Source organism: Pristiophorus japonicus, chromosome 16, assembly GCF_044704955.1.
Source record: "Pristiophorus japonicus isolate sPriJap1 chromosome 16, sPriJap1.hap1, whole genome shotgun sequence".
Classification (NCBI taxonomy): domain Eukaryota; kingdom Metazoa; phylum Chordata; class Chondrichthyes; family Pristiophoridae; genus Pristiophorus; species Pristiophorus japonicus.
Window position 1 is genome coordinate 61,178,682 of NC_091992.1, and position 26,120 is coordinate 61,204,801.

At 48.0% G+C, this 26,120-nt stretch overlaps 1 protein-coding gene across 2 annotated transcripts in view; it reads left to right on the top strand.

Annotated features, from left to right (window-relative positions):
• Positions 1 to 624: 624 nt before the first annotated feature.
• The window catches only part of atp2a3 (ATPase sarcoplasmic/endoplasmic reticulum Ca2+ transporting 3), a 264,096-nt gene continuing 238,600 nt past the window's right edge, over positions 625 to 26,120 (top strand). For both annotated transcript variants that reach the window (XM_070857381.1, XM_070857380.1), the window contains exon 1: positions 625 to 898. In XM_070857381.1, the coding sequence (XP_070713482.1) occupies positions 781 to 898 (118 nt within the window). In that variant the 5' untranslated portion in view covers positions 625 to 780. The remainder of the gene's footprint in view (positions 899 to 26,120) is intronic.

Sequence of the window (26,120 nt, forward strand, 5' to 3'; positions counted from 1 at the left end):
GGTAGGAAATGAAAGAGACATTGCGAGCGAAAGGCGGTGGACCCTCTGCCAGGGCTGTCTATGACCCTATCCCGGGTTGGCACGGCGAGTGATGGCACTTTGCTCCATGCCAGTGAGCAGATGGTGATAGTGAGCCCAGAGAGGGGCCGAGGATCAAGCCTGGCTCCAGCTCAGCTTTAACAGGCACAGTGAGAACCAATCACAAGCTGGGTAAATGCAGCCAAGTTTAGATGATGTCATGCTTAGTGAAAGGGGATGAGGCTTGGTTTAAAGTTCCATGACATCAGTGACCCGGGCAAAGCACGAGCCAATCAGAGCGGCCCACGGGTGGGCAGGTGGATCAGGGAGAGCAGTGAGGGAGGGGGAGGGGCTTGGAGGCAGCGGGTGGGGCTTGGGACAGAGGAGGCGGGGCTAGGGCCATAAGGGGTGGTGTTCCTGAACGAGAAGGCGTGGCTTGGAGGGAGGGGGTGGGGCCTGGGCAGGGGGGAGGGGTCAGAGAGGAGGGGGCGGGACCAGAGCCAGGAGGCGGGGCTTGAGCCAGGGGCGGGACTTGTAGGCAGGGGGCGGAGTCTGGGCGGGGCCTGGAGGAGGGGCGGGGCCTCCGTGCACTGTTGCCGAGCCCAGTACACCTGCGGATGAAGCAGAGCAGCCGGAGCGGGAGCCGAGCACAAGCAGCAGCCGGAGCCGAGCGCAGCGCAGCACCACATAGCGCTGCGGGACCGAGCGAGCGCGGAGCCGGCGGCACCGGGATCGGGATCGGGAGGCAGCGGCAGCGGCAGCATGGACAAGGCGCACAGCAAGACGGTGGAGGAAGTTCTCGTTCACTTCGGGGTGAATGAGAACACCGGGCTGAGCCCGGAGCAAGTGAAGCAAAGCCTGGAGCGGTGGGGACCCAACGGTGAGTGACGGTGGGGGAGCGGGAGCACCCCAGGGTGGGTGTGTGAGTGAGTGTGCACCCCTGGGTGGGAGTGAGTGATCACCCCTGGGTGGGGGGGAGTGAGTGATCACCCCTGGGTGGGTGTGCACCCCTGGCGGAGCACCCTTGGGTGTGTGAGGGTGGGGGTGCACCCTTGGGTGTGTGAGGGTGGGGGAACACCCAGTGGTGTGCACCCATGGGTGAGTGACGGTGGGGGAAGCACCCATGGGTGAGTGACGGTGGGGGAAGCACCCATGGGTGAGTGACGGTGGGGGAAGCACCCATGGGAGTGTGAAGGTGGGAGGAGCACACTTGGGTGTGTGAAGGTGGGGGAGCACACTTGGATGTCTGAGGGGAGCACCCAGTGGTGTGCATCCATGGTTAAGTAAGGATGGGCGAGCACCCCTGGGTGAGCAGCCATGGGTGTGTGAGGAGAACAACCAGTGGTGCGCATCTGTGGGTGAGTAAGAAGGGGGAGGTTTGAGACAATGGGAAGGAGACAGGACGAGAGGAATCTGATCAAATGCGGGGGAGGGAGGGCATGCGAGCGAGCAAAAGGATATGTGCGATGAGCAGGAAGTGAAGGAGTGTGTTTGAGAGAGGCGGAGAGCCGAGGGTGTGAGAGAGCGGGGAGGCACCGAATGTGGGAGAGCGGGTGTGATCCACGGCCAACACTCCCCACAATCTGACCTAGGGCAAGGAGCCTGCCCTGTGCCCTGTCCCTGTGCCCTGTCTCTGACATGTTGCCAGCACAGCGAGCGGATTATTGGTGGTGAATGTCCCAACTCTGACAGGACAGGACGGGACAGGAGATTTAGCAGCATGGCCTGGAGTCTCTCAGAAACCCTGATCCGTGACACCCCTCAGTGTCGGGGGCACTGGCCGCATTGTTGAACGACAGTCTGGCATCAACTTCAGTATAGTAATGTGTTAGAGTTGATCAGTGCTTTACAGCATTGTGTGTGTGAGAGAATTTGAGCTTGTTTTTATATGTAATATATTATATTTTTCTATATACGCAGTAACATGGTACTATAATTATAATCACTTAAAATGCATTGTGCTTAGGGTTGGATTCAGAGGTGGCCCTAACAACTGTTGCAGTTTGTGCTTACCATTTAGTATTGATTTGTGGGCTAGAGACAGAGTAACCGGAGGCTGCTCTGTGGAGCGACTGCAGTTCTGAATCTAGGGCTGCAAAAGAAGCGAGATGGGACATGGACATCAACAGAGTGGGTCAGGTGTGGCTGATGGGCAATGCAAGGACATTTATGTAGAACTAAGACAGGATGTGTCTTCATTTGGGTCTTTTCTGCAAGCTTAAATCATCAGTATTCCTAAAGAGAGTGTTTCGTTTCTTCGAACGAACTTGCTGTCTAATCTGGCAGTAATTGTGTTGCAATTAATAAACCCGAGCAGTCACTTTCCAGGACGTGACAATTTCACTCTCATTTTGTAAAATGTTTAAATGTTGTCTGGTTTTTTACTCTAGTTTTGCTACACCAGTTACTGTTAATGTGCAGAAAATATTAAAGCGAGGGATCCATGTTATATTTTAAATGTGTGCACTGCTCTCTGACTGAACGACCGAGAGTGGGGACAGTTCCTGGGGAGTAGAAGTTATACCGCGGGCCATTTGGCCCATTCAGTCCATGTGGGTGGCCTCTCACTATTGGCCCACGAGGGCCAGTGTCATTTGTAGGTTGACCTAGCCTCAAATTCGTGCTGGCAGGAATGTGGTCGGAGGCCTCTCGCCTCTCCTCGCCTCTACTTGCTCAACCCCAGCCCAATGCACCTTGCACAATGGCCGAAGACCTTGCGTGTAAGTGAGACAACGCTGTCGTTTCACCTTGGGGTCTCCTCACCTCTATTCTTGAGTAACCGTAGCGCTGTGGCATACAGGGCCCAAACTGAATACTCTGTTCACGCTCACTGGCTGCTTCACAGAGACCAATGTGACAGTGTCTTATTCAAACAAATAGCCTTTAATCTTAAAAAAAAATCCAATGTAAAATTTGCAACAGCTGCCTGCTTTTAATGCAAATAATATCTCTTGTGCTCTGCATTCTGCTGTGTTGTGAAGTAGATTGAGAAAATATATACAGCCTTCGTTGGGAGTCTCTGAAATATATGTAGGATTTTGGCTCAGAATAACGCACATTAAAAGGCAAATACAAACCTGATGAGATAAGGACATGTCTAAGCTGACACTTGTACTGTATTTGATTGCTAAACACTGCACTCTCCACATAGCCCCTTCTATCTCGTGTACATGGATGTAACAAACAGGGTGGATAAGGGGGAACTCGTGGATGTGGTGTATTTGGATTTCCAGAAGGCATTTGACAAGGTGCCACATAAAAGGTTACTGTACAAGATAAAAGTTCACGGGGTTGGGGGTAATATTAGCATGGATAGGGGATTGGCTAACTAACAGAAAACAGAGAGTCAGGTTAAATGGGTCATTTTCCGGTTGGCCAACAATGACTAGTGGGGTGCCGCAGGGATCAGTGCTGGGGCCTCAACTATTTACAATCTTTATTAATGACTTGGATGAAGGGACCGAGTGTAATGTAGCCAAGTTTGCTGATGATACAAAGATGGGTGGGAAAGCAAATTGTGAGGAGGACACAAAAAAATCTGCAAAGGGATATAGACAAGCGAAGTGAGTGGGCAAAAATTTGGCAGATGGAGTATAATGTGGGAAAGTGTGAGGTTATCCACTTTGACAGAAAAAATCGAAGCAAATTATAATTTAAATGGAGAAAAATTACAAAATGCTGCAATAGAGAGAGACCCGGGGGTCTTTGTGCATGAAACACAAAAAGCTAGTATGCAGATATAGCAAGTAATCAGGAAGGCAAATGGAATGTTGGCCTTTATTACAAGGGGGATGGAGTATAAAAGCAGAGAAGTCCTGCTACAACTGTACAGGGTATTGGTGAGGACATACCTAGAGTACTGCGTACAGTTTTGGTCTCTGTATTTAAGGAAGGATATACTTGCATTGGAGGCTGTTCAGAGAAGGTTCACTTGGTTGATTCTGGAGATGAGGAGGTTGACTTATGAAGATAGGTTGAGTAGGTTAGGCCTATATACATTGGCGTTCCGAAGAATGAGAGATAATCTTATCAAAACATACAAGATAATGAGGGGACTCGACAAGGTGGATGCAGAGAGGATATTTCCACTATAGGGGAAACTAAAACTAGAGGACATAGTCTCATAATAAGGGGCCGCCCATTTAAAACTGAAATGAGGAGGAATTTCTTCTGAGGGTTGTAAATCTTTGGAATTCTCTGCCCCAGAGAGCTGTGGAGGCTAGGTCATTGAATATATTTAAGGTGGAGATAGACAGATTTTTGAGCAATAAGGGAGTGAAGGGTTATGGGGAAAGGGCAGGGAAGTGGAGCTGAGTCCATGATCAGATCAGCCATGATCTTATTGAATGGCGGAGCAGGCTCGAGGGGCCAAATGGCCAACTCCTGCTCCTGTTTCTTATGACTGCACCTTGTTCATTGGAACAGGATACTGGAGTGCTTTTCCTTTTTGAATGTTGGATGTTGTTCATTTACTGTTTACTGTACAGATTTGGACTTGCCTGGACTTGTAGGGACAGTTTGGAATCAACTTTTGAAATGAGCGGGAAGTAGGGCAGTGGGATGTGTGTTGGTGCAGTGAGATCATTAGCCCAGTAGAGGTGTGTTGGAAGAAGAATTCCTGAGCATTACATTAACACTAATGCATTTATAGTTACTAAGCCAGAGGCGAACGTGGGATTTTAGGTATCGCTGTACTAAGCAGTCATCAGAAACTGCAGAGGTTTGAGGCTATAAACACATCTATTATAGTTCCTGCCTGGCTTATTGTTTAATGTTACACCAGGAGCATTGAGTAAATGTGAGAGCCCGAGCGAGAAGGCAGGTCTGTAGCAGCAATAGATACTGTCAGCTCACAGAAGAGAAATGAATCATCAGCCGAGTGATAAACAAAACTCTCCTTGCACTTTAACCCTTGGAGGAAGTGCTTACTAACACAAAGTGTAATCTGAAAAGTAGGAAGTAAGCATTTGGTGCCAGGACTATACTGTTAGGAGGCACATTCTTAAAGCAGAGCAGCATTAGCCCTGGGGAATGTCGATGTGGAGGGTAACCAATCGGGCCACAATTGGTCATTAAAGATACTGAATTTGGGTCAGTCAACCATTTTTGACTTTCCATTTCCTTGTTCCTATATTACAGCAGTGATTACACTTTAAAAGTGCTTCATTGGCTGTGAGAAACACTATATAAATGTACGCCTCTCTTTTTTTTTTGTTGGTGAGAAATATTCGATCAAACACTAACGCTCCTCTGGCTCCCCATCTCCCTCTGTGGAGTTTTCACCAAAGTCTGCTGCCACACAGTCCAGGTGTTAACCCAATCCAGTCCAGGAGGGTGATATCTGCTGAGATAGTGAACAGTCAGAGTGAGGCTTCACCTTGGGCTATTGTGCCATCGGATTACTGCCCCGAAAAGCTGTTGAGGCCGGGTGTCAATTGTAAATTTCAGAACTGAGATTGACAGACATTATTGTTAGGTAAGGGTTATGGAAACAAGGTGTGTAAATTAAGGTACAGATCAGCCATGATCTAATTGAATGGTGGGATGGGCTCGAGGGGCTGAGTGGCCTCCTCCAGTTCCTATGTTCTACTCGTGGCCAGACATTTGCTCTGACTATGTAATATTGTCTACAGTCTCCTCTAAATTCAGTTGCTTAATCTGATAATCAAAATCTAATTTCCTAATCTTGTGTTGCTTAAGTCGAATAATTGGGTAATTAAAATTTTTTATGCAAAGTAACCGCTCCTGAAATATCAGGGGTAGCTGACAGGGTTAACCATATATAAAGTAATTTTAAGGAGAGTTTTTCTATGATATAGGGGGCAGTGTATGTGGCATAGGCAGTGATGGAGCTGCAGCTATCCTGTGCTGCCACATTGCTTCACTTCCTGCCTTGTACTGTACACAAGGAAGTGGATTGTGGCGAATAATACAACAGAAACTTCTGTGAGGTAAAGATGGGAATCTGGAGAGCGTTTCTGAGCCAGTGTTAATCTGGGATTCGGAGTGGACAAATGGGGATGGACAGAGTGTGAATTAACAGGATTGGTCACTTAAATCGCCAACTGCTTGCCCTGGTTTCCACTGCTTCAATGCCAGCACCTTAAATCACTGGGCAAAAAGCCCACAGAGCTGTAGGTTGGAACCTGTTGAGGCATCTCACACAGCACGAGAAAGAACATCAAGAATAGAAGCAAATTGCTCGTAATTGTGCTGCTTGGCAACAATTGTGATAGTGTACAAAAGAGTTTTTAATCAACATTATATATTGCTACCAATTAAAAGGTCTTTTCAAATGTACATTCTTCTGGTGACCTGATTCCACATTCCATCTTCTGGTGCCTTTTCTGCATTGTCCCAAGGTTCTTCATAGGAAAATTAACAAACAAAAATTAACACAGAGCCAAAGAGAGAGATATTAGAACAAGGTGTCCCAAGATCTTGGTCAAAGAGGTAGGTTTTAAAGGAGGGCCCTAAAGGAAGAGCGAGGCGGAGAGATTCAGGGAGATAATTCCAGAGCTTGGGGCCAGAGTGCGCTGATGGCATGGCTGCCAATGGTGGGGTGAAGGAAGTGGCGAATGTGCAAGAGGCCAGAATTAAAGGAATGCAGAGTTCTCGGAGGGTTGGAGGGTTGGAGGGCTGGAGGAGGTTGTAGAGAAAGGGAAGGGTGAAGCCATGGAGGGATTTGTGAGGATCAGAATTTGAAAATTGAGGCATTACTGGACCGGAAGCCAATGTAGGTCAGCGAGCACAGCGGTGATGGGTGAATGGGACTTAGTGCGAGTTAGGATAGAGGCAGCAGAGTTTTGGATGAGTTCAAGTTTATAGAAGGGTGGAAGATGGGAGGCCAGCCAGGAGAACAGTGGAAAATCGAGTCTGGAGGTAACGAAAGTAGATTTATACACGTGCCTTTCCATTGGATCATCCTCCTCTTCAAAATATCTCAAAGAAAATTGATGACATATCCATGAAATTGCCCGATAATTCTTCTTGTGCGGAGTTGGATCTGGTACAGCGGGACTCCAGTTTCACGAGGCATGTGTGTGTTAGTCAATATGATGAAATGTGAAGTATCACTGGAGCTCTTTTACAAGGTGTTTGGTCAATCATGGCCAGAGCTGGTAATAAACTGTGTTCTCCTATCCGTGGATTTGTTTGTCTGTCTGAGGGAGCGCTGCACTTTCGGAGGTGCAGTCTTTTGGATGAAACGTTAAACCGAGTGGACGTAAAAGATCCCATGGCACTATTTCGAAGAAGAGCAGGGGAGTTATCCCCGGTGTGCTGGCCAATATTTATCCCTCAATCAACATAACAAAAACAGATTATCTGGTTATTGTCACATTGCTGTTTGTGGGAGCTTACTGTGCGCAAATTGGCTGCCGCGTCGTCTACATTATAGCAGTGACTACACTTCAAAAAGAACATAATTGGCTGTAAAGCACATTGGGACCTCCAGTGATCTTGAAAGGCGCTATAGAAATGCAAGTCTTTCATTCACAAGTTGGAGGGTCAGTACATCATTCCCTCATTTACAAGTCGGGGTGTGAGTCAGTACATCACTCTCTCATTAGCAAGGGGGAGTCATCCTTCATTACATAACTCTCATTCATAATAACAAGAGCAGAGCCACGATAGTCCTGGCTCATTGTCCCTGGCAGGCTGTATGCTTCCTTCCCCTGGGTGCCGGGTAACTGGCTGCTTATTTCTGTTTTTGTGTACCAATGAAAACACTTTCTGCAAAAGGAGCAGTTCCCTTTGATGGGGGATGGGTTGGGATCCCCGCGAGTGTGAATATTTCCAGGTGTTCTTGGGGTGTGTGTCAGTATTTGTGAGAGTTCCCTGGGATAGTGTCTGTATTTCTAAAGGTTTTCTGGGAGTGTGTCTATTTACAGCGGGTCTCAGGGAGTGTGTCAATATTTACAGGGGGTCTCCGGGAGTGTGTCAGTATTTACAAGGGGTCTCCGGGAGTGTGTCAGTATTTACAGGGGGGGTCCCCAGGAGTGTGCTAGTGTTTACAGGGGGTCTCCGGGAGTATGTCAGTTTTTACAGGGGTGGTCCCCAGGAGTGTGCCAGTGTTTACAGGGGGTCTCTGGGAGTGTGCCAGTATTTACAGGGGGGTCCCCAGGAGTGTGCCAGTATTTACAGGGGGGTCCCCAGGAGTGTGCCAGTATTTACATGGTGGTCCCCAGGAGTGTGCCAGTATTTACAGGGAGTCCCGGGAGTGTCAATATTTACAGGGGGCCTCCGGGAGTGTTTCAGTATTTACAGGGGTCCCAGAGTGCCAGTATTTACAGGGAGTCCGGGAGTGTCAATATTTACAGGGGGTTCTCCGGGAGTGTTTCAGTATTTACAGGGGGTCTCTGGGAGTGAGTCCATTTTCTCGATTGTCAGTTTTGCTGGGTGCCACTGCTAGAGATAATGGAGCAGTCTGCTGGAATGTGCCAGGATCTGTGAATTTGTATTACTTATAAATCTGGCCATGTTTGTAACTTGTTTTGCAGAAGCAAGTTAGAGCAACTGATGTGGCTTTTGATATAAATAATGGGAAAAAGCACGTTCTCAGAAGATCGGCTCAATCCAATTTAATTTGACCAAATATAACTAAACTGGTGAGTATCAAGTGCAGGAAACCATTTCACTGCAGACTGAACTTGTGCTTTCTCAAGGCACGGTTGAGTGGGTTTCTGAGCAGGTTGGGTCTTGATATGCTTGCTGCTGAACACTGAGACTTCAGTGAACATGTTTCCGAGGGATAGGTGCTTTATTTCCATTTGAAATTGGAGCCGAAATCTCTGAAGAAAGACCCACCCATGCACCAACCCATTGTCCCCAGGAGCACCTGCCCAGGTAGAGCGAGGGAGAGAGCGAGTGGAGGGCCATTTAGCCCCTCGGTCACCTGTTCCGCCATTGAATTAGATCATAGCTGATCTGTATCTTAACTCCATTTACCTGCCTTGGTTCCGTAACCCTTAGTACCCTTGCCGAACAAAACTCTATCAATCTCAGTTTTGAAATTTTAATTTAATTAATCTCAATCCTTTTTTTAGGTGGTGGTTGGGGGGAGGGGGGGGGGGTAGGGTAGGGTAGTAGAGATTTCCATATTTCCACTACCCTTTGTGTGAAGAAGTGCTCCCTGACATCACCCCTGAACGGCCGAGCTCTAATTTGAAGGTGACGCTCCCTTGTTCTGGACTCCCCCACCCACCTCCCCCCCTTCCCCCCACCCCCCACCACCAGAGCAATAGTTTCTCTCTATATCAAATCCTTTCATCATTTTAAACACTTCAATTAGATCGCCCCTTAATCTTCTATACTCAAGGGAATACAGGCCTAGTCTATGCAACCTGTCCTCATCATTTAGCCCTTTTAAGCCCCGGTAACATTCTGGTGAATCTGCGCTGCTCCCCTCCGAGGCCGATATATCCTCCCTGAGATGCGGTGCCCAGAACTGAACACAGTTACTCCGGATGGGGTCTAACCAGAGCTTTATATATGGCTGCATACAGAGAATGAGAGATACTTGTGCTGAAGCGTAGAGAGAGGGCACAGGCACACAATGCACACATCGCATAGCAGCAGTGAACAGGCAGATGCAGAGTGAGCGAGACCAATGCATGTACACGTGCCGAGAAAAGGAGCCGCCTTTAAACGGCTCTCGGACAAATAGTTTAACCGTGAAGCAGAGTCTGCTGAAGGCAAGGCATTCTCGACTGTCGATTATATATTTTTGGATTCCAGCCCTCATGTTGTTTAATGGAGTCGCATTGCTGTACTAAAGGAGTTTTGTGGGGGTGAGTGGCCTCATCAAGATATAAAAAGAAATGGCGGTGATATTATTTTGAATATTTTCAACTCTCCAAATTCATTTAGAACATACGAATTATGAACAGGAGTCAGCCATTCGGCCCCTCAGGCCTGCTCTGCCATTCAATGAGATCATGGTTAATCTTCAATCTCAACGCCCCTTTCCTGCACTATCTCCATATCCTTTGATTCCTTTACTATCCAAAAATCTATCGATCTCTGTCTTGAATATACTCAAAGACTGAACCTCCACAGCCCTCTGGGGTAGAGAATTCCAGAGATTCACCACCCTCTGAGTGAAGAGGTTTCTCTTCATCTCAGTCCTAAATGGCCGACCCCTTATTCTGAGACTGTGACCCCTGGTTCTAGACTCCGCAGCCCTGTAAGAATTTTGTATGTTTATGTGGATGACTGTTCTGTTCAACAAAAATTGCCATCAGTGTCCTTTTTTCATTCCAAGAAACTAGATACACTTTCTCTCTATCTCTCTCTCTCCCTCTCTCTCACTCTTCTGCTCTCTTTGTCGCTCATGCTCTTTCTTCCTTCTCTCTCTGATGCACAGATGTGTGCAGAAACATGCATACAGAGAGAGAGAAAGGGAGACCGATGCACAAACTGGGAACAAGAAAGGTGTGTGTGCAAAGACACTGCATGAGACACCCAGAGGTGGAGTATGACCTGTTGGCATATAGTCAGCGAATGCTGTTGCTCGACTGACCGTACTCGGACCAAGTCCGCAGAGTCTATAATTCTGCTGGCAGCACTAGCAGCTCTGTAGGTGGCTCCTCGATGATACCGAGCCCGTTTGGTGCTTCACAGTTGACCCGCACAATTTCCAGCCAACATTAAATCAAATCAAGCGAGTCAACGAGTGTTGAAAATGTTCGACAACTTGAGAAAATGGACTTGGAAAGCTTAAAAAAAATTCACTGCACTTGTTCTGGTTACTTGAGGTTCCCACACTTGCCCAAAGCTAATGCCATTTCTGTTCATGATTGAAGAACATAAGAATTAGGAGCAGGAGTAGGCCATTTAACTCTTCGAACCTGCTCTGCCATTCAATAAGATCATGGCTGATCTTCTAGCCCAACTCCACCTTCCCCCGCTATCCCCATATCCCTTGATTCTCTTCAAAATTCTGTTGATCTCCGTCTTGAATATACTCAACAACTGATTATCCACAGCCCTCTGGGATAGAGAATTCCAAAGATTCACAACGCTCTTGAGTGAAGACATTTCTCATCGGTCCTAAATGGCCAAATAATATTTACCAGCGGGATGGGTACCATATGAGTGTACTGCACATCTAGTTTATGCAGTGCACTATGTCTGAGTGACCCTTCGCCTTTCCAGGGTCAACTCCGAAGACCTGGACCAGTCCAGCTAAGATCCTGTTTCTCCCACGTCTGGTTGTTGGGGTGCCCCGCACTTGGCTTTGGGACTCTTGGGCTCTGCAGGGGCAGAATCAGCCATTCCTGATCACTGTCCAGTGGCCCTTGTTAGTGTGTGTGTATGTGTGTTAGTGTGTGTGTGTGTAAATCAATCGAGGACAAATTGTGACTCTGCTGTGAATCCACTGACACTCATTGTCTAGGCTTACACATGAAAAAAGTCCTCTGAGCAGGATGGAGAAGGGGCCACCACAGCTGTGGAACTGAGCCCCAATAAGAGCACCTTCAAGGGGCAAGCAGTAAAAAGCCATAGTGGAGAAATAAAAATGGTTTAAGTAGCTGCGAATTTAGGTGGAAGCGACCACATTGACTTGGGTACAAAGCCTTGGTGTGTGCCACAGGTATTTCTGGTAGATACTCAACACCAGCTGAGTGCAGGAACATCTCCCCAGAAACGCTCCATGTGGAATGTTTACATTGGGTTTCCACACCGATATTTAGCCCCAGTTACCCCTGCTATCGGTTCTCTGCCACCTTTGTGTCTTACTGTGCTGCTTCAAGTTTATAAATAGACCGCTCCGCTCGCTGAAATTAGTTCTTTGAGCACTTTGAGTGGGTAATCCTGCAGGGATTTTTTTCCCCATAGAAGTTCAATCCTGGCAACTGCTGAGCTAGTTTGCCAAAATGGATGGGGATTATACTGGGATCAGGGCTTCTGTGAATTGAGATCACAGTCGAACATTCTCAAATCCTTCTGATCCAGCTTATTCAAACCGTTCATTCACCAATTGAGTGTCGGCCAATCCGTAAAACTGATCAGAACTGTTTCTGGGTTTTCAAAGACACTGCTGCGTGTAGGTGTGTGTGGTCCCACACTCAGTATCGAGAGCAGCATGGCTGAAAGAGAAGCAAGGATTGCTACTGCAGCACGGGCCAGTGAGAGGGAGGGTGCATGTTGTTGGGGAGGAATGGCCCAGCCCTGCCGCACCAATCATCCCTGCAGCTACCAGCATTTTTAACCTAGAATTTATAATTGTAATATAACCGCAGGGTGTGTGTGACTGACACCAAAGTTTAACATTACCTTTAGTTAATATGAGCAAAGAATGTCTTGCATTTCTATAGCACCTATCACAATCTTGGGATGTCCCAAAGTGCTTCACAGCCAATAAAGCACTTTTGAAGTGTAATCACTGTTGTGATGTAAGCAGTCAAATTATGCACAGCAAGCTCCCACAAACAGCAATGCGATAATGACCAGATAATCTGTTGATGTTGGTTGAGGGATAAATAATGGCCAGGAAACCGGAGAGCGCTCCCCTGCCCTTCTTTGAATAGTGCCATGGGATCTTTTACATTCACCTGAGAGGGCAGATGGGGCCTCGGTTTAACGTCTCATCTGAAAGACGGCACCTCCGACAGTGCAGCACTCCCTCAGCACTGCACTGGGAGTGTCAGTTTAGTTTTTTTGTGCTCAAGTCCCTGGAGTGGGACTTTAACCCACAACCTTCTGACTCAGGCGAGAGTACTGCCCACCGAGCCACAGCTGACACCTATATAGGTAAAGAGATATTCCCTTCTGCTCTGTTTTGCAATCTTTTTGTTGTTTCTAGAGGGAGTGGTGACTTTGCAATCATGAGATTGCGCACTACTGATTCACTGACGCGTTTGACGTGACTTCAATGAGTTGTAGTGGTGACACTGTTCGGCCCATCGCGCCTGTGCTAGCTCTTCAGCTGGGTTCATTTAATCCCATTTTGCTGAATGTTGTCAGTCTTTCAGACACCGGTGCACTTCAGGTTACCAGCCTGTACCCAAGATGCTCATTTGGATGGCACTCCCTTCTGTGCATGAAAATACCATGCACCAGTGGCTGGGCTGCCAATAAGTTGCTGTGTTGTTTTTTTAAAAATGTGTTCTCTCTTGGCCTCTCGCAGGTAACCTGATTAGCATTGAGGCTTAGGCTGTGTAATTGGAAGCTGTCGGCACTTCAGATGGAGGTGAGCTGGAAAGACTTATTCCTAGAATCATAGAATTACACAACACAGAATGAGGCCACTCGGCCCATCATGCCTGTGTTGGCTCTTTGAAAGAGTGATCCAATTAATCCCTTTCCCCGTAGCCCTGTAAATCTTTTCCCTTTAAATATTTATCCAATTCCTTTTTGAAAGTATTAAATCTGTTTCCACCGCTCTTTCAGGCAGCATGTTCCAGATCACAACAACTCGCTACGTAAAACAATTTTTTCCCCTCTCGCCCCTGCTACTTTTGCCAATCACTTTAAAACTGTCCTCTGGTTACTGACCTGCTTGCCAGTGGAATCGGATCTCCCTATCTACTCTATCAAAGTCCCCTCATCATTTTCAAGTGTTCTTGTTAACTATCACAGTTTTTTTTCTGGGACAGTGCCAATTGTACAACATGCCTCCAATTTAACCTGATGTGCTCTGATTTGTTAAAACTGCCTCCTATCCAATAATAGTTCTGTTACTGGACTAGTAATCCAGAGAAGGCAAGTTAAAATCCCACCTGGGCCGTTTAGAAAGTTGAATTCAGTTTTTAAAAAGCTGATATCTGTAAAAGTGACCATGAAGCTCTTGATGGTCATAAAAACCCATCTGGTTCACTAATGTCCTTTAGGGAAGGAAAGCTGCCGTCCTTACCCGGTCGGGCCTACATGTGACTCCAGTCCCAAACCAATGTGGTTGATTCAACTGCCCTTCGAAGGGACCTTGCGAGACACTCAATTGTACCAAACCATTACCAGCCGTTCAAGAAGGCCCATCTCGGGACAACTCGGGATTGGTAGTGCCAGTCTTGTCAGCGATGTCCACATGCTGAGACTGAATTATAAAGTAAGAAATGTTCCTAATTCGCTGAGCTACACCACTGCTGATCTTTATTATACCTCTTTGTTCCAGCCCCCCAACTATTTTAGTTGAACCTGTAAATCAAATGCAAATTCAAATCCCCCCTTATTAAAGGGGGCACCAAAACTGACAAATGAACAAATTAAACTTTAGATACTAACAGATCAAATTAAAATGTGGTCGCCTGTTTCAGCCCCCCAACTCTGATCAGTCCACCCCCGTCCAGCTTTTTGGATGTCCAATTTTGTCAAGTATTGAGGCAGTGAGGTAGGTTAACAGGTTGTCCAACAGAGGTTGAGGTATTAAACATCGGGGTTGTTAATAGTAAAGATGGAGGGAGTCCCCGAGTGGTTGGGGATTAGGGCTGGTGCAGCGTCTATCAGTTCCCCATTGTAGAACCACTCAATGGACCGAGGTTCGTGGCTATCCACCCTCCCAATCATCACTCCATCCCTTGGCCCTGTTTCATTGGAGGGGCAGTACAATGGAAAAGCTTGTGTTTCTGTCGCGATTGGTGGTGTGAGAATTTTGAAAAGTAATGTCATTGTTCAGTGGCGGCGATTACCCACGGCCAGATTGGTGCAGTGATACCGTGCTCACTGGCTTTTCATCTGGAATCAACTGAGCTCCTAAAGACAACCCATAAAGAGGGACATTGCATTGCAAAGTGTAGTTACTGTTGTAATGGAGGGTAAAGCAGCAGTCAATATGTGCACAGCAAGCTCCCACAGACAGCAGTGAGATAATGACCTGTTTTGCAGTGACTTTGTTTGAATAAGTGTTGGTGGGGAGGACTTCCCTGCTCATCACAATATTCACAACACTTATGCCCTTGATGCATAATTGCCCGGCAAACTCCCACACATCAAACCATAAATCCTCCATTCAGTCTCTTCGCGGGCTTTCAAAGGTTAAACGTGTCCTTGAAGCGGAATGGAAATGGAACCGTTCCCCCTTTCCCTCCCAATCTCAATTGCGAATGTGATCACTGCTGGATCTTCTTGTTTGGGCCCTTAACTTTACACGTGCGGAGTGTGGGGTTGAGCGAGACCTGTAGTTTAACAGTGTGACCTTTACACGGAGACCGAGGGCACTGATGGAATGGCGCAGGCTGACAGACCTGCTGCATCCAGGAGTGTTGTGAATTTAAATAACCTGCAGATGGATGGGGATGGGGGAGGGGGACGGGAATTGATCACACAGCGGGGGTGGGACTGCTACACTTCGTATTACTCCATAGTACCCTGGTGTGTGACACAGGCTCGCTGTGTGACCCTGGCCGGTTCATCCTCTGCAGACAGAGGTGATCCTGATAAAGGACGAGACGGCAGAGCCTGAGTTTGATCACCGGTGGACATCTCTTGCTTCCTGCTGCTCTTGAGCGCTGAAGGTCTTTTCTAAGCACCCTTGATGCTGAAAATCCACCACATTAAAGTAACAGTGCTTTGCTCTTGTGGACCAGCTGTCAGACACAAGCTGTCAAGGTCTGATTCTACACCATTCAGTAAGAATTCCCATTTGTTTTCACTGCTGCACTCCGATTGGCATGGAGTACAGAGGGGCAACTGTTTCCTCGTTGTGTCTCTCCCTCTTGGATTCAGCAACTGTGACAGCGAAGCTTCGAAAAGTGTGCAATGTGTCAGGATTAGAGTGTTCAAAATATTGAGGCTATTCCAGCATTCCTCAGAGGTGGGGAGCAGAGAGGACTGGAGTATTTAGAGCAGGGACATAGACAGCTCCATTTATTATATTTGTGTATGTATAGTTTCAAAATCGTGTCACTCTTAAGCTTCCTTGAATTGTTTAAAATAACTCCACTTGCCCAAATATGCCTCGCAGTGTAGCTATAAACCTTGCATGTAGTCTGCCTGGGCTGCCTCACGTGTTTGAGGGATCACGCCCACAGCATGTCATGTGTCCATTGCACAAAAGTCTAATTCAATCAATTAACCACGGTTATTGTTGCCAAATATCCAGTTGACGAGGTGAATGAATCAGAACGTACCACCGAAGACTCGATAACCGACAGAGCGTTTTTTTCCAAGCTACCATGTCATTAGCCAGCAATTGCCACCGACCGGGGTACGGTAGTGTGATGGTTAGGTGGCACCAGCTCAAACTCCACCACGGCAGTTTGGGAAAGATAAATCCGGAATAAAAAGCTGCTAGCAGTAAAAATGACCATGAACCTATCGTAACAACATAGGAAACAGGAGCAGGAATAGGCCCTACGGCCCCTCGAGCCTGCTCCGCCATTCAATAAGATCATGGCTGATCATCAACTTCAACTCCACTTTCCCGCCCGATCCCCATAAGAACCCAACTGGTTCACTAATGCCCTTTAGGGAAGGAAACCTGCTGTCCCTTACCCAGTCTGGCCTTATATGGCTCTGGTTGGGGTGGTGTGTCGACTGTTTCAATGTAAGGGGTGTGATCAGCCATGATCATATTGAATGGCAGTGCAGGCTCAAAAGGCCGAATGGCCGACTCCTGCACCTATTTTCTATGTTTCTATGTGTCGCAGTTGTGTGGGGCGGACTGGTTGGGCTGGGTGCTCTTTGCCTTTCCGCCATTGTTCATAGGTTTATATGTAACCTTCAGGGCTGCTGACCGAGGGCCGTGTGGCTTTGTCGGCCGGCGCGGACACGATGGGCTGGAATGGCCGTCTCCTGCGCTATAAATTTCTATTTTTCTATGTGACTCCAGTCCCTCCCACCAACGTGGTTGACTTTGAAGTGGCCGAGCAAACGGCTCACTTGAATGAACCTACGGGTGGGCAATGAATGCTCGTGTTGCCAGTCTGAGAATGAATTCTGAAAAAAAAACTGACCAATGAAATTGTTCAACTGCAGTTGTAGTGCACCATATTCCTCCTTCACTCAGGTTAATGTAAACTGCAGGAAACAACACGTGTAAATAAAACGTTTCCTCAATCATCAGCAGCTGTAGATCTCGCACTCTGGAACTTCCTTGCTCAGCCCCTCGGCCTCTCCACCTCCCCTCTTGCTCTCCTTGAAACCCGCTCCAGCCCACTTTTTGGTCCTCCCTCCTCACATCGCCTTCGGCTTGATGCCCATTGTTTGATTGTGCCTCTGCGAAGTATTTTGGGTTTTCTGTGTGGTTATGGGTGCTGTAACCACACTGTGCAATTTGCTGCTTCGGAGAGTTGTGGAAGCTGGGACATTGCATCAATTTAAAAGAGAAATAGACAGTTTCTTGAGCGATAAGGGGTTATGGGGAGCGGGCGGGGAAGTGGAGCTGAGTCCATGATCAGATCAGCCATGATCTTAGTGAATGGTGGAGCAGGCTGGAAGGGGCCGTATGGCCTACTCCTGTTCCTATTTCTTACGTTCTTATGTAAATGCACGCTATTACAACATGAGCAATGCTCCAAACTTTACAAAAGAATGAAATGTTTGCAAGAAGCTTCCCCATCAAGGCCTGTCCTGGAGCTGGGAGCTTGAGTCGGAAACTTCACTTGGGCCTGGGCTGCGAATTCCTGCGATGATGTCTGTGGGAAAGATGCCATCACAGGACTTTGATAATTCAGTCAGGCTTTCCCTTCCCTGTAACCACAATCTGTGCTCGCTTAAGAAATCGTATGTGCCACGAGAGCAATTGTTGCCCTTTGGGTTGGGAAGATTTTCTGTGTCACAGTTTACATTTATTCAGCGTTTGTAACAGTTTTATTTTCTCCTCTGCTCTCCTGACATGCTGCGCTCCAGTTCCACACACACCGACTCTGCACCAGTGCTTTGCCAAAGTGACCATTCTTCATACATGAGCATAAACAGAGGACCTTGTCAGGCTATTTTACTGCGCGCATTGCAGCCAAGTCCCTTGCTGTTGTTACCGTGTCCCCACTTACACGGGGCAGGAAGAGGCCATTCAGCCCCTCAAGCCTGTTCCGCCATTCAATCAGATCATGGCTGATCTGTACCTTAACTCCATTTACCTGCCTTTTGCTACCCCCACCTAACAACAACCTAGCGACGGATGTTGAGGCAATAGAAAGATTGAGTGAATCTGGGCTGTACCCAATAAGGGAATTAAGGGTTACGGGGAGCGGGCGGGTAAGTGGAGCTGAGTCCACGGCCAGATCAGCCATGATCTTATTGAATGGCGGAGCAGGCTCGAGGGGCTAGATGGCCTACTCCTGTTCCTAATTCTTATGTTCTTATGTTCTTATGTACCCTCTCTATTGCCTTACACCCTTCCTGTAATGTGGAGCCCAAAACTCCACACACTCCAGTCTTACTAAGATATATGGATTCACCATTACATCTCGACGTTTACATTCTATACTTCTTGCCATAAAACCCAATATTCCATCAGCTGTTTTAAGGCCTTTTCCGCTCGAGGTGCTGCTTTTAATGTCTCGTGCACTTGAGCCACCAAATCCCTGCTTTTCCACATCACACACCTTCCTCATTCAAGGTATGATTCTTACTTTTTTAAATCTAAATGTACCACCTCACATTTACTGGCATTGAATTCTATCTGCCACTCTTTTGCCCATTCCACCATCTTATCAATATTAACTCTATTCCTTTTATTATTTACTGTGCCTCCTATTCTAGTATTGTCTGCAAATGAGGGCATTGCTCGCTCTAGTCCTGTATCTAAAGATACACAGCAAGCAGAAGTGGTCCCAGATCAGAACATGGTGGGACTCAACCATTCAGAAAAGCTGCCCATAATCCTACTCTGTTTCCTACCTCCTAACCAGTTTTTAATCCAATTTTCTACCTTGCCTCTAATTCGATGCCCCTTAATCTTTCCCAATAGTCTCCTGTGTGGGCCCTTGTCAAAGGCTTTCTGTTAGTGCATGTACACCACATCCACTGCATTTCCCCATCCTCGAGATCTGTCACCTGAAAAACTCCATCGGGTTCTTCATTTCTGAAATCCGTGTTGGCTGCTTTTAATTATTTACTTTTCATTGAGGGTCAGATTTATCCCCTCATGTGCAAGTCAAATGGATCTTGCTTAAAACACAATGATGCATTTGAGCGTCCCGTGTGAAAATAAACAGTGACTTGTCTGAAAACCCGTTGACTTGACTGAATATAATGTACCAGGTAATGCAGGGATGGGAAACTGTAATTATTGAGGAGGCAGCTGAGATACTGGAGTAGAGAAGACTAAGATTTAGCAGAGGTTTATAAAATTCTGAAGCGCTTTGATAGGGAAGACTTTACTCTGGAGAGTCGGTGATGAGGGGTCAGGGAAAGATGTTAGGAACATTTTTTCTGTGCAAAGTTCTTGGAGCAGGGGATGATTTGTCACGGTGAATGGGTCAGACAGGGATCTTTGCACCTTTAGATTTGGATAAATATTTACAGCAGCGAAAAATACAGGGTTTGGGGAGAGAGTGGGATTAGTTTGGGATTGATACAGGGCTATGGGGAGAGAGCGGGGCAGTGGGATTATTCTAGCAAAGAGCTAGCACAGGCTCACTGGCTCAAATAGACTCCATCTGTCCTGTAAACCTCTTAACATTTCAAATGTATTCAATAAACCATGCTTATCAGAAGTGCCACACCAGCTTGATTTGGAGACTGTGATCTGGACCAGTCACTAACAACAGGAAACAACCACCAAGAACAGGGTATGTGTGATATCAACCCGGAACAAACGTCTTGTAAAACAAGCTTAAGCCATGCAAATGTGTTTGCTGTTGCGGGATGTAAGGTTTGACGCTGCAAGGGGCAGATCACTAAAGAGAATGAGTGAATTGTACTGATGAGGCGAAGCTTTGGCCATCACAACCGTTCTTCATTAGCCCCCAGCACTGCTAATCCTTCCTAAGCTATGTTGGGAAAGTAAAACTGTGCAAATACCACCATTTCGCATTGTACAGAAGTGGCCAAAGTGGGATTACTGCTGCTTTGCTTCTCTCAGACCGGCTGATGGATGCATGTGGTGTTAATGGAGCAGGTTTGATCCCCGATTCGTTCAGCCAGCCTGCGAATACTCAAAGCACTTTCTACGTTCATGAAGCACTCATTCTGAGCCTCCTTGCAGACAGCTGTCGATAGAATCGCACAGGAGTTCCACTGTGCATATTGGTTGCTCAGAGATCTATCGCTATCACCACGATGGTGATTGGAGTCACGCTGTGTACATTAGTTAGAGAGCTGTCTACATAACCGCTATGGTTACAGGAGTTAGATATATATGCACAAGTAAATGCAGTTGTTCAGAGAACCCTCACCGATCTGGATTTGCAGCTGCTTGTTGGCCTGCTTATCTTGTTTATAAAGTAGTTTCCTGTGTATCAGCAGCGGCCACTTGGGCAAAGTGGTTAACGCCCACGTAGCTCCGATAAAACTGCTTTGAACCGCTACCCTTCCCCCGCAGTGCTGACTCATGCTGGGCTCCACAGATGCCCCTGGATCTCCAGACGCCGCCCCTCCCACCCCCCCGGCCTCAGTAAGTGGTCATTCTTCATGTGTGTCAGCAGACTGTTTCTTGGGGCCTCCCGGGTGAACTTGATCTTATCCTCATTCAACATCCATAGGAGCACATTTTCCAGGAGCAGATGATGGATAGTGGTCAGATGGGAGAGCCATGACTAACTTGTCCCCTACTCCTCAACCTAGTGATGCTGAATTGCAGTATCTCGCGTGCCCACCCTCCCGGCCCAAGAGCTTGGTGTGTATGACCAACAAAGCTTTGGGAGCCTGAAATATTGGGCCCAAGTTTCCACAGGATAAAAAACGGGCGCCCTTCCGAGCTGGGCGCCCGTTTTTCGCGCCTAAAACGGCGCCAGAAAAAAAACGCGCTACTCTCGAGTGCTTTGCAGCTCCTTGTCTGTTTGGCGCGGCGCCCAGGGGGGCGGAGCCTACACTTGCGCCGATTTTGTAAGTGGGAGGGGGCGGGTACTATTTAAATTAGTTTTTTCCCTGCCGGCAACGTTGCGCGTGCGCGTTGGAGCGTTCGCGCATGCTCAGTGTGAAAATAAACATTGGCACTCAGCCATTTTTGTAGTTCTTTGTAGCTGTTTAATTTTTGAACATTTTTTAATAAAATCACATTGCCATCAGCACATCAGCACTGAGGCTTCCCTTCTCTGTCTCCTTCCCCTCCCTCCCCTCCCCTCCGCGGCAACAAGCCGCTGTCTCCTTCCCCTCCCTCCCCTCCCTCCACGGCAACAAGCCGCTGTCTCCTTCCCCTCCCTCCCCTCCCTCCACGGCAACAAGCCGCTGTCTCCTTCCCCTCCCTCCCCTGCGTAGCAACAAGCCGCTGTCTCCTTCCCCTCCCTCCCCTGCGCGGCAACAAACGGCAGTTTCCTTCGAACGATGGCTAAAGCACTTTCACACAGGTAGGAAGATGGTTTATTTAATCTTTTCTTTGCTTATAAATGTTTATTCAGGTTGGATTTATTTGTATAATATTTGTAGAAGTATAAATAAGGATTGATTGTAGAATTTAATGAGTTCCCTCCCCCCCCACCTCGTTCTGGACGCCTAATTTGTAACCTGCGCCTGATTTTTTAATGAGTAGAACAGGTTTTTTCAGTTCTACAAAAATCTTCACTTGCTCCATTCTACTTTAGTTTGGTGTACGTTTTCACTGTGGAAACTTTGAAATCAGGCGTCAGTGGCCGGACAAGCCCCCTTTTGAAGAAAAAATTCTGTTCTAAAGTAGAACTGTTCTACCTCACTAGAACTGCAGAAAACAAAATGTGGAGAATTGCGATTTCTAAGATAGTCCGTTCTCCACCAGTTGCTCCTAAAAATCGGGCGCAAATCATGTGGAAACTTGGGCCCATTGAGTCTGTAATTTGTTTTAAGAACATAAGAATTAGGAGCAGGAGTAGGCCCTTCAGCCCCTCAAGCCTGCTCTGCCATTCAATGAGATCACGGCTGATCATTGACCTCAACTCCACCTTTCCGCCCGATCTCCATATCCCTTGATTCCCCTAGATTCCAACAATCCATCTATCTCAACTTTGAATATATTCAGAGACTCAGCATCCACAGCCCTCTGGGGCAGAGAATTCCAAAGATTCACAACCCTTTGAGTGAAGAAATTCCTCCTCATTTCTCTATTAAATGGCCGACCTCTTATTCTGAGTCTGTGTCCCCTGGTTCTAGACATTCCAGCCAGGGCAAACAACCTCTCAGCATCTACCTTGTCAATCCCCTTCAGAATCTTGTATGTTTCAATGTGATTACCTTTCATTCTTCTAAACTCCAGAGAGTGTAGGCCCATTCTACGCAATCAATTAATAAAGACTTGGACCAAGTATTCCCTTACGATGGGTGAAAAGTGATTTGGGGTCTTGCAGACTCCACGTGTATTTTGTCTTTTGATATGGATCTGGAGCAGGATTTCCCCCTACCACCAGCCCAACATTCCTTGTAAAGGATTTGTGCATTCTGTGGAGGATCAGTGTCCCATCTCGAATGGTTCCATCAAGTTTCCTGGCTTGTCCCGACTTCCTTACCTTCTTTCCCTCTTCGCCATCCTCTGGAGAATGGCTAGAAGCCAAGGGAGGTTGTACAAGGTGGGCAGAAGCGGAGGCTGGGAGAAGAAGGTTGCACCAGAGCAACCTATGACTTTCTGTGAGTATGAGAGAGTTCCACATAAGCTGGCTTGATTGTTGCTATGTTATAGTTTCCATGATGGGTGCAGCTTGGGAGTGACTCATTTGCGTAGACTTGCGAGGACAAGGACCAAACACATCCTAAAGAAAGGGGATCTCTGTAGATCTTGCCCATCCAGTTGAATTGTTACATCTTTCAGATAGCTTCTCGATCTGCCCTCCCCTCCCCATGAACTGGGCCCAATTCACCGTGCAGTCACGATCCATTGCTGAGTTTAGGTGTCGGCTGTGACTCAGTGGGCAGTACTCTCACCTCTGAGTTAGTCGGCTGTGGGTTCAAGTCCGACTCCAGAGACTTGAGAACATAATCCAGGCTGACACTTCAGTGCAGTGTTGAGGGAGTGCTACACTGTCGGAGCTGCTGTCTTTCGGATGAGACGTTAAACTGAGCTTTTGTGGCCACCTGTCCTTTCGGATGGACATAAAAGCTCCCAGGGCACTATTCGTAGAAGAGCAGAGGCCTTCTCCCTGGGGTCTGATCAATATTTATCCCTCAATCAACACCTAAAGACACATTATTTAGCCATTATCTCATTTACTGTTTGTGGGAACTTGCTGTGCACAAATTGGTTGCCGCGTTTCCTATAGTGACTACACTTCAAAAGCCTCAAACCCTCCTTGATAAAATGCAATATCCCCACTGACACCTGAGTCCCTGACCAAAGACCGCCCTAAGTGGAGGAAGAGCATCCGGGAGGGCGCTGAGCACCTCGAGTCTTGTCGCTGAGAGCATGCAGAAATCAAGCACAGACAGCGGAAGGAGCGTGCGGCAAACCAGTCCCACCCTCCCTTACCCTCAACGACTATCTGTCCCTCCTGTGACAGGGACTGTGGTTCTCATATTGGACTTAAAAACTCACTTTTAGAGTGGAAGCAAGTCTTCGTTGATTTCGAGGTACTGCCTATGATGATGACACTTCAAAAGGACTTAATTTACTGTAAAGTGCTTTGGGATGTCCTAAGGTTGTAAAAGCTGCATGTCTTCACTGCACTTAACCTATTTTTTGATTTGATTTTTTTTTTGAGTACTTTTCTAATGAAGAGAAGTTCTTGATGAGCTCCTCCGCATTGTCACTGGGCCGTCACCCCCAGCCCATTCCCAGCTGGCAGACAACATACCAAGCTGATTTCCTGCCTCAGTGTGGAAAGCAGTGGAGGGGGAGGGCACAGAGCGTGTGCTGTGCGAGGCATGGAAAGACATTCCTGAGCAAGGCAAGAGCCAATTGCGTATGAAAGTGCTGAGCAGCACTGATCATCAAAGCCTTCGAGCTGCAACAGGAACAAACAAGTGGCTGACGGAGATGAGATGGGATTCCCTGGCCCAGGCTTGTCCGGAATCCCTGTCGCCGAGTTCCAGCCAGTTAACAACTGCAGGCCCCAACGTGCCCAGTGGCTCAACGCTCCTATATATGGAATGAGGTTACAGAAGACAGCGCTGAGCTTGTTTTCCCGAGGACTAGCTGCCCCAGGGACACACTGTCCCCTCACTGCACAGACTTGCAGCAACACGAGAGCACAACCTCAATCCTCTTGGCTTTCAATACCGTGTCCGTTTGTAACATCATACACGTGCCCAGAGCATGGGATTCACCCAAACCCCCACTCTGAGCTGTGCTGGCTGCAGTTCACCCCCTCGGCTGATGGATGGCATTCTGTTGTAGGTTTCTTCACTTCCCACTCTCCTCTTCCCCTACTCCCTTTCTCTCTCCACTTTTCTGCTCCCGAGGTATAGTTCCTTGGTCACTGGGGGTGGGGTCGCTGGTCACTGGGGGGAGGGGGTCGCTGGTCACTGGGGGGGTGAGGGCATTGGTCGGTGGGGGGGGGTCGCTGGTCACTGCGGGGAGGGGTCGCTGGTCACTGGAGGGAGGGGAACGTTGGTCGTGGGGGGTGGGGGGTCGCTGGGGGGGATCGCTGGTCACGAGGGGGTTCACTGGTCACCCTGTGGGGGGGTTCACTGGTCACTGGAGGGGGTCACTGGTCACCCTGTGGGGGTGGGCGGGGGGTGGGGGGGGGTCCTGTCTCGTGTGCAGGATAGAAATCCTGCCCGTGCGAAGTGGGTCTTCAATGTTCCTGGGCAGCACTAGGTTTATGGGCGTTTAGTTAAACAGTAATGTTTTTCAGCCATTTCTTAAGCATTTTGTTCTTGCTGACATCAGGCTGCTCATGAGCCTTTGTGCCAATTGTAAACAATAAAGAATATCCCCCTGGCCCCTGTACTATATCTGTGGGTTTCCCGATGGGGAATTCCCTCTGTTGAGTTTTTATGGTTGGAGCCATTGAAGGGATGCCAGACAGACCAGGCTACACGAGTGGCTCTGTGCCCACCTCTGGTGCCCATAATTACTGAGGTGAATATATTTCAATTTCAGAGGTAATTACCATATCGAGAAGGGGTGCCAACTCCGGAACGGATTCTAGAAGGTCTAAACACATGACCTCTCATCTCCAGCCCACCCTGTTCCAGCCATTGGTCACCTGACCTGTCAATCTTCATGGCAATTGGTCAATACTGGTGGGCACAATGCCCACAATCCCTTGTGCCCTAGAAAGCGCTCTTTGCATCGTGTGGTTTTACCGGTTAGACCAGGTATGTGCCCGGGCCAGGTTGTTCGCTGGGAGGGTTATGGCCCCGCTGTTGCGGGTCCGGGAGACTCCAGGCAATCCAGGAGAGTTGCCAACCCCAGTCAGGAGCAATGTCTGCATGCACGCACTTAGCCCAACCAGGGAGGGGCTGGCCAAAGAGGATATCAGGAGATTTTCCAAGTGCTCCTGTGGATGGTCATAGAAACATAGAAAATAGGAGCAGTAGTAGGCCATTCGGCCCTTCGAGTCTGCACCGCCATTCAATATGATCATGGCTGATCTTCTATCGCAACACCATATTCCCGCTTTTTCTCCATACCCCTTGATGCCTTTTGTTTCTAGAAATCAAACTATCTCCCTCTTAAATATAAGTCCCTCGGTACCAGCGGCTTCCTTTTCCACAAGAGTCCCGCTCCCTTTCGGGAGGAGGGGGGATGCAGTCTGCCCCTGACTGCAAGCCGAGTTTGAATGAAAACCCACACTGTGTCTGTTGGTGCCCGTCGACCTGGCCTTGTGCTTCTCTAAGTCGCTGCCTCAGCGGTTGGAGTGTGTGAGGGGTGCTATGCGCCTTGTGACCACTGGAGCCTCCCTTGGATGTGGGTGGCTCTGGTCTCACAGCGGCCGAGCCCTGCCAGGGACCCGGTGCAGGCTGCACCTTTTGTGTTTGGCCCTGGCCCCAGGTCCTTCCAGCACGTGCGGGCATCGGAGGGTGCTGGTACAAGGGTCTGCATGTTCTGCCATGGTGAGGGCCAGCACCAGTGTGTTGGATGGTGGAGGAAGAGGGAGGAACGTGGGAACCACAAGGGAAGGGCCATCTAGCTTGCCTTCTGCCATCCTGGC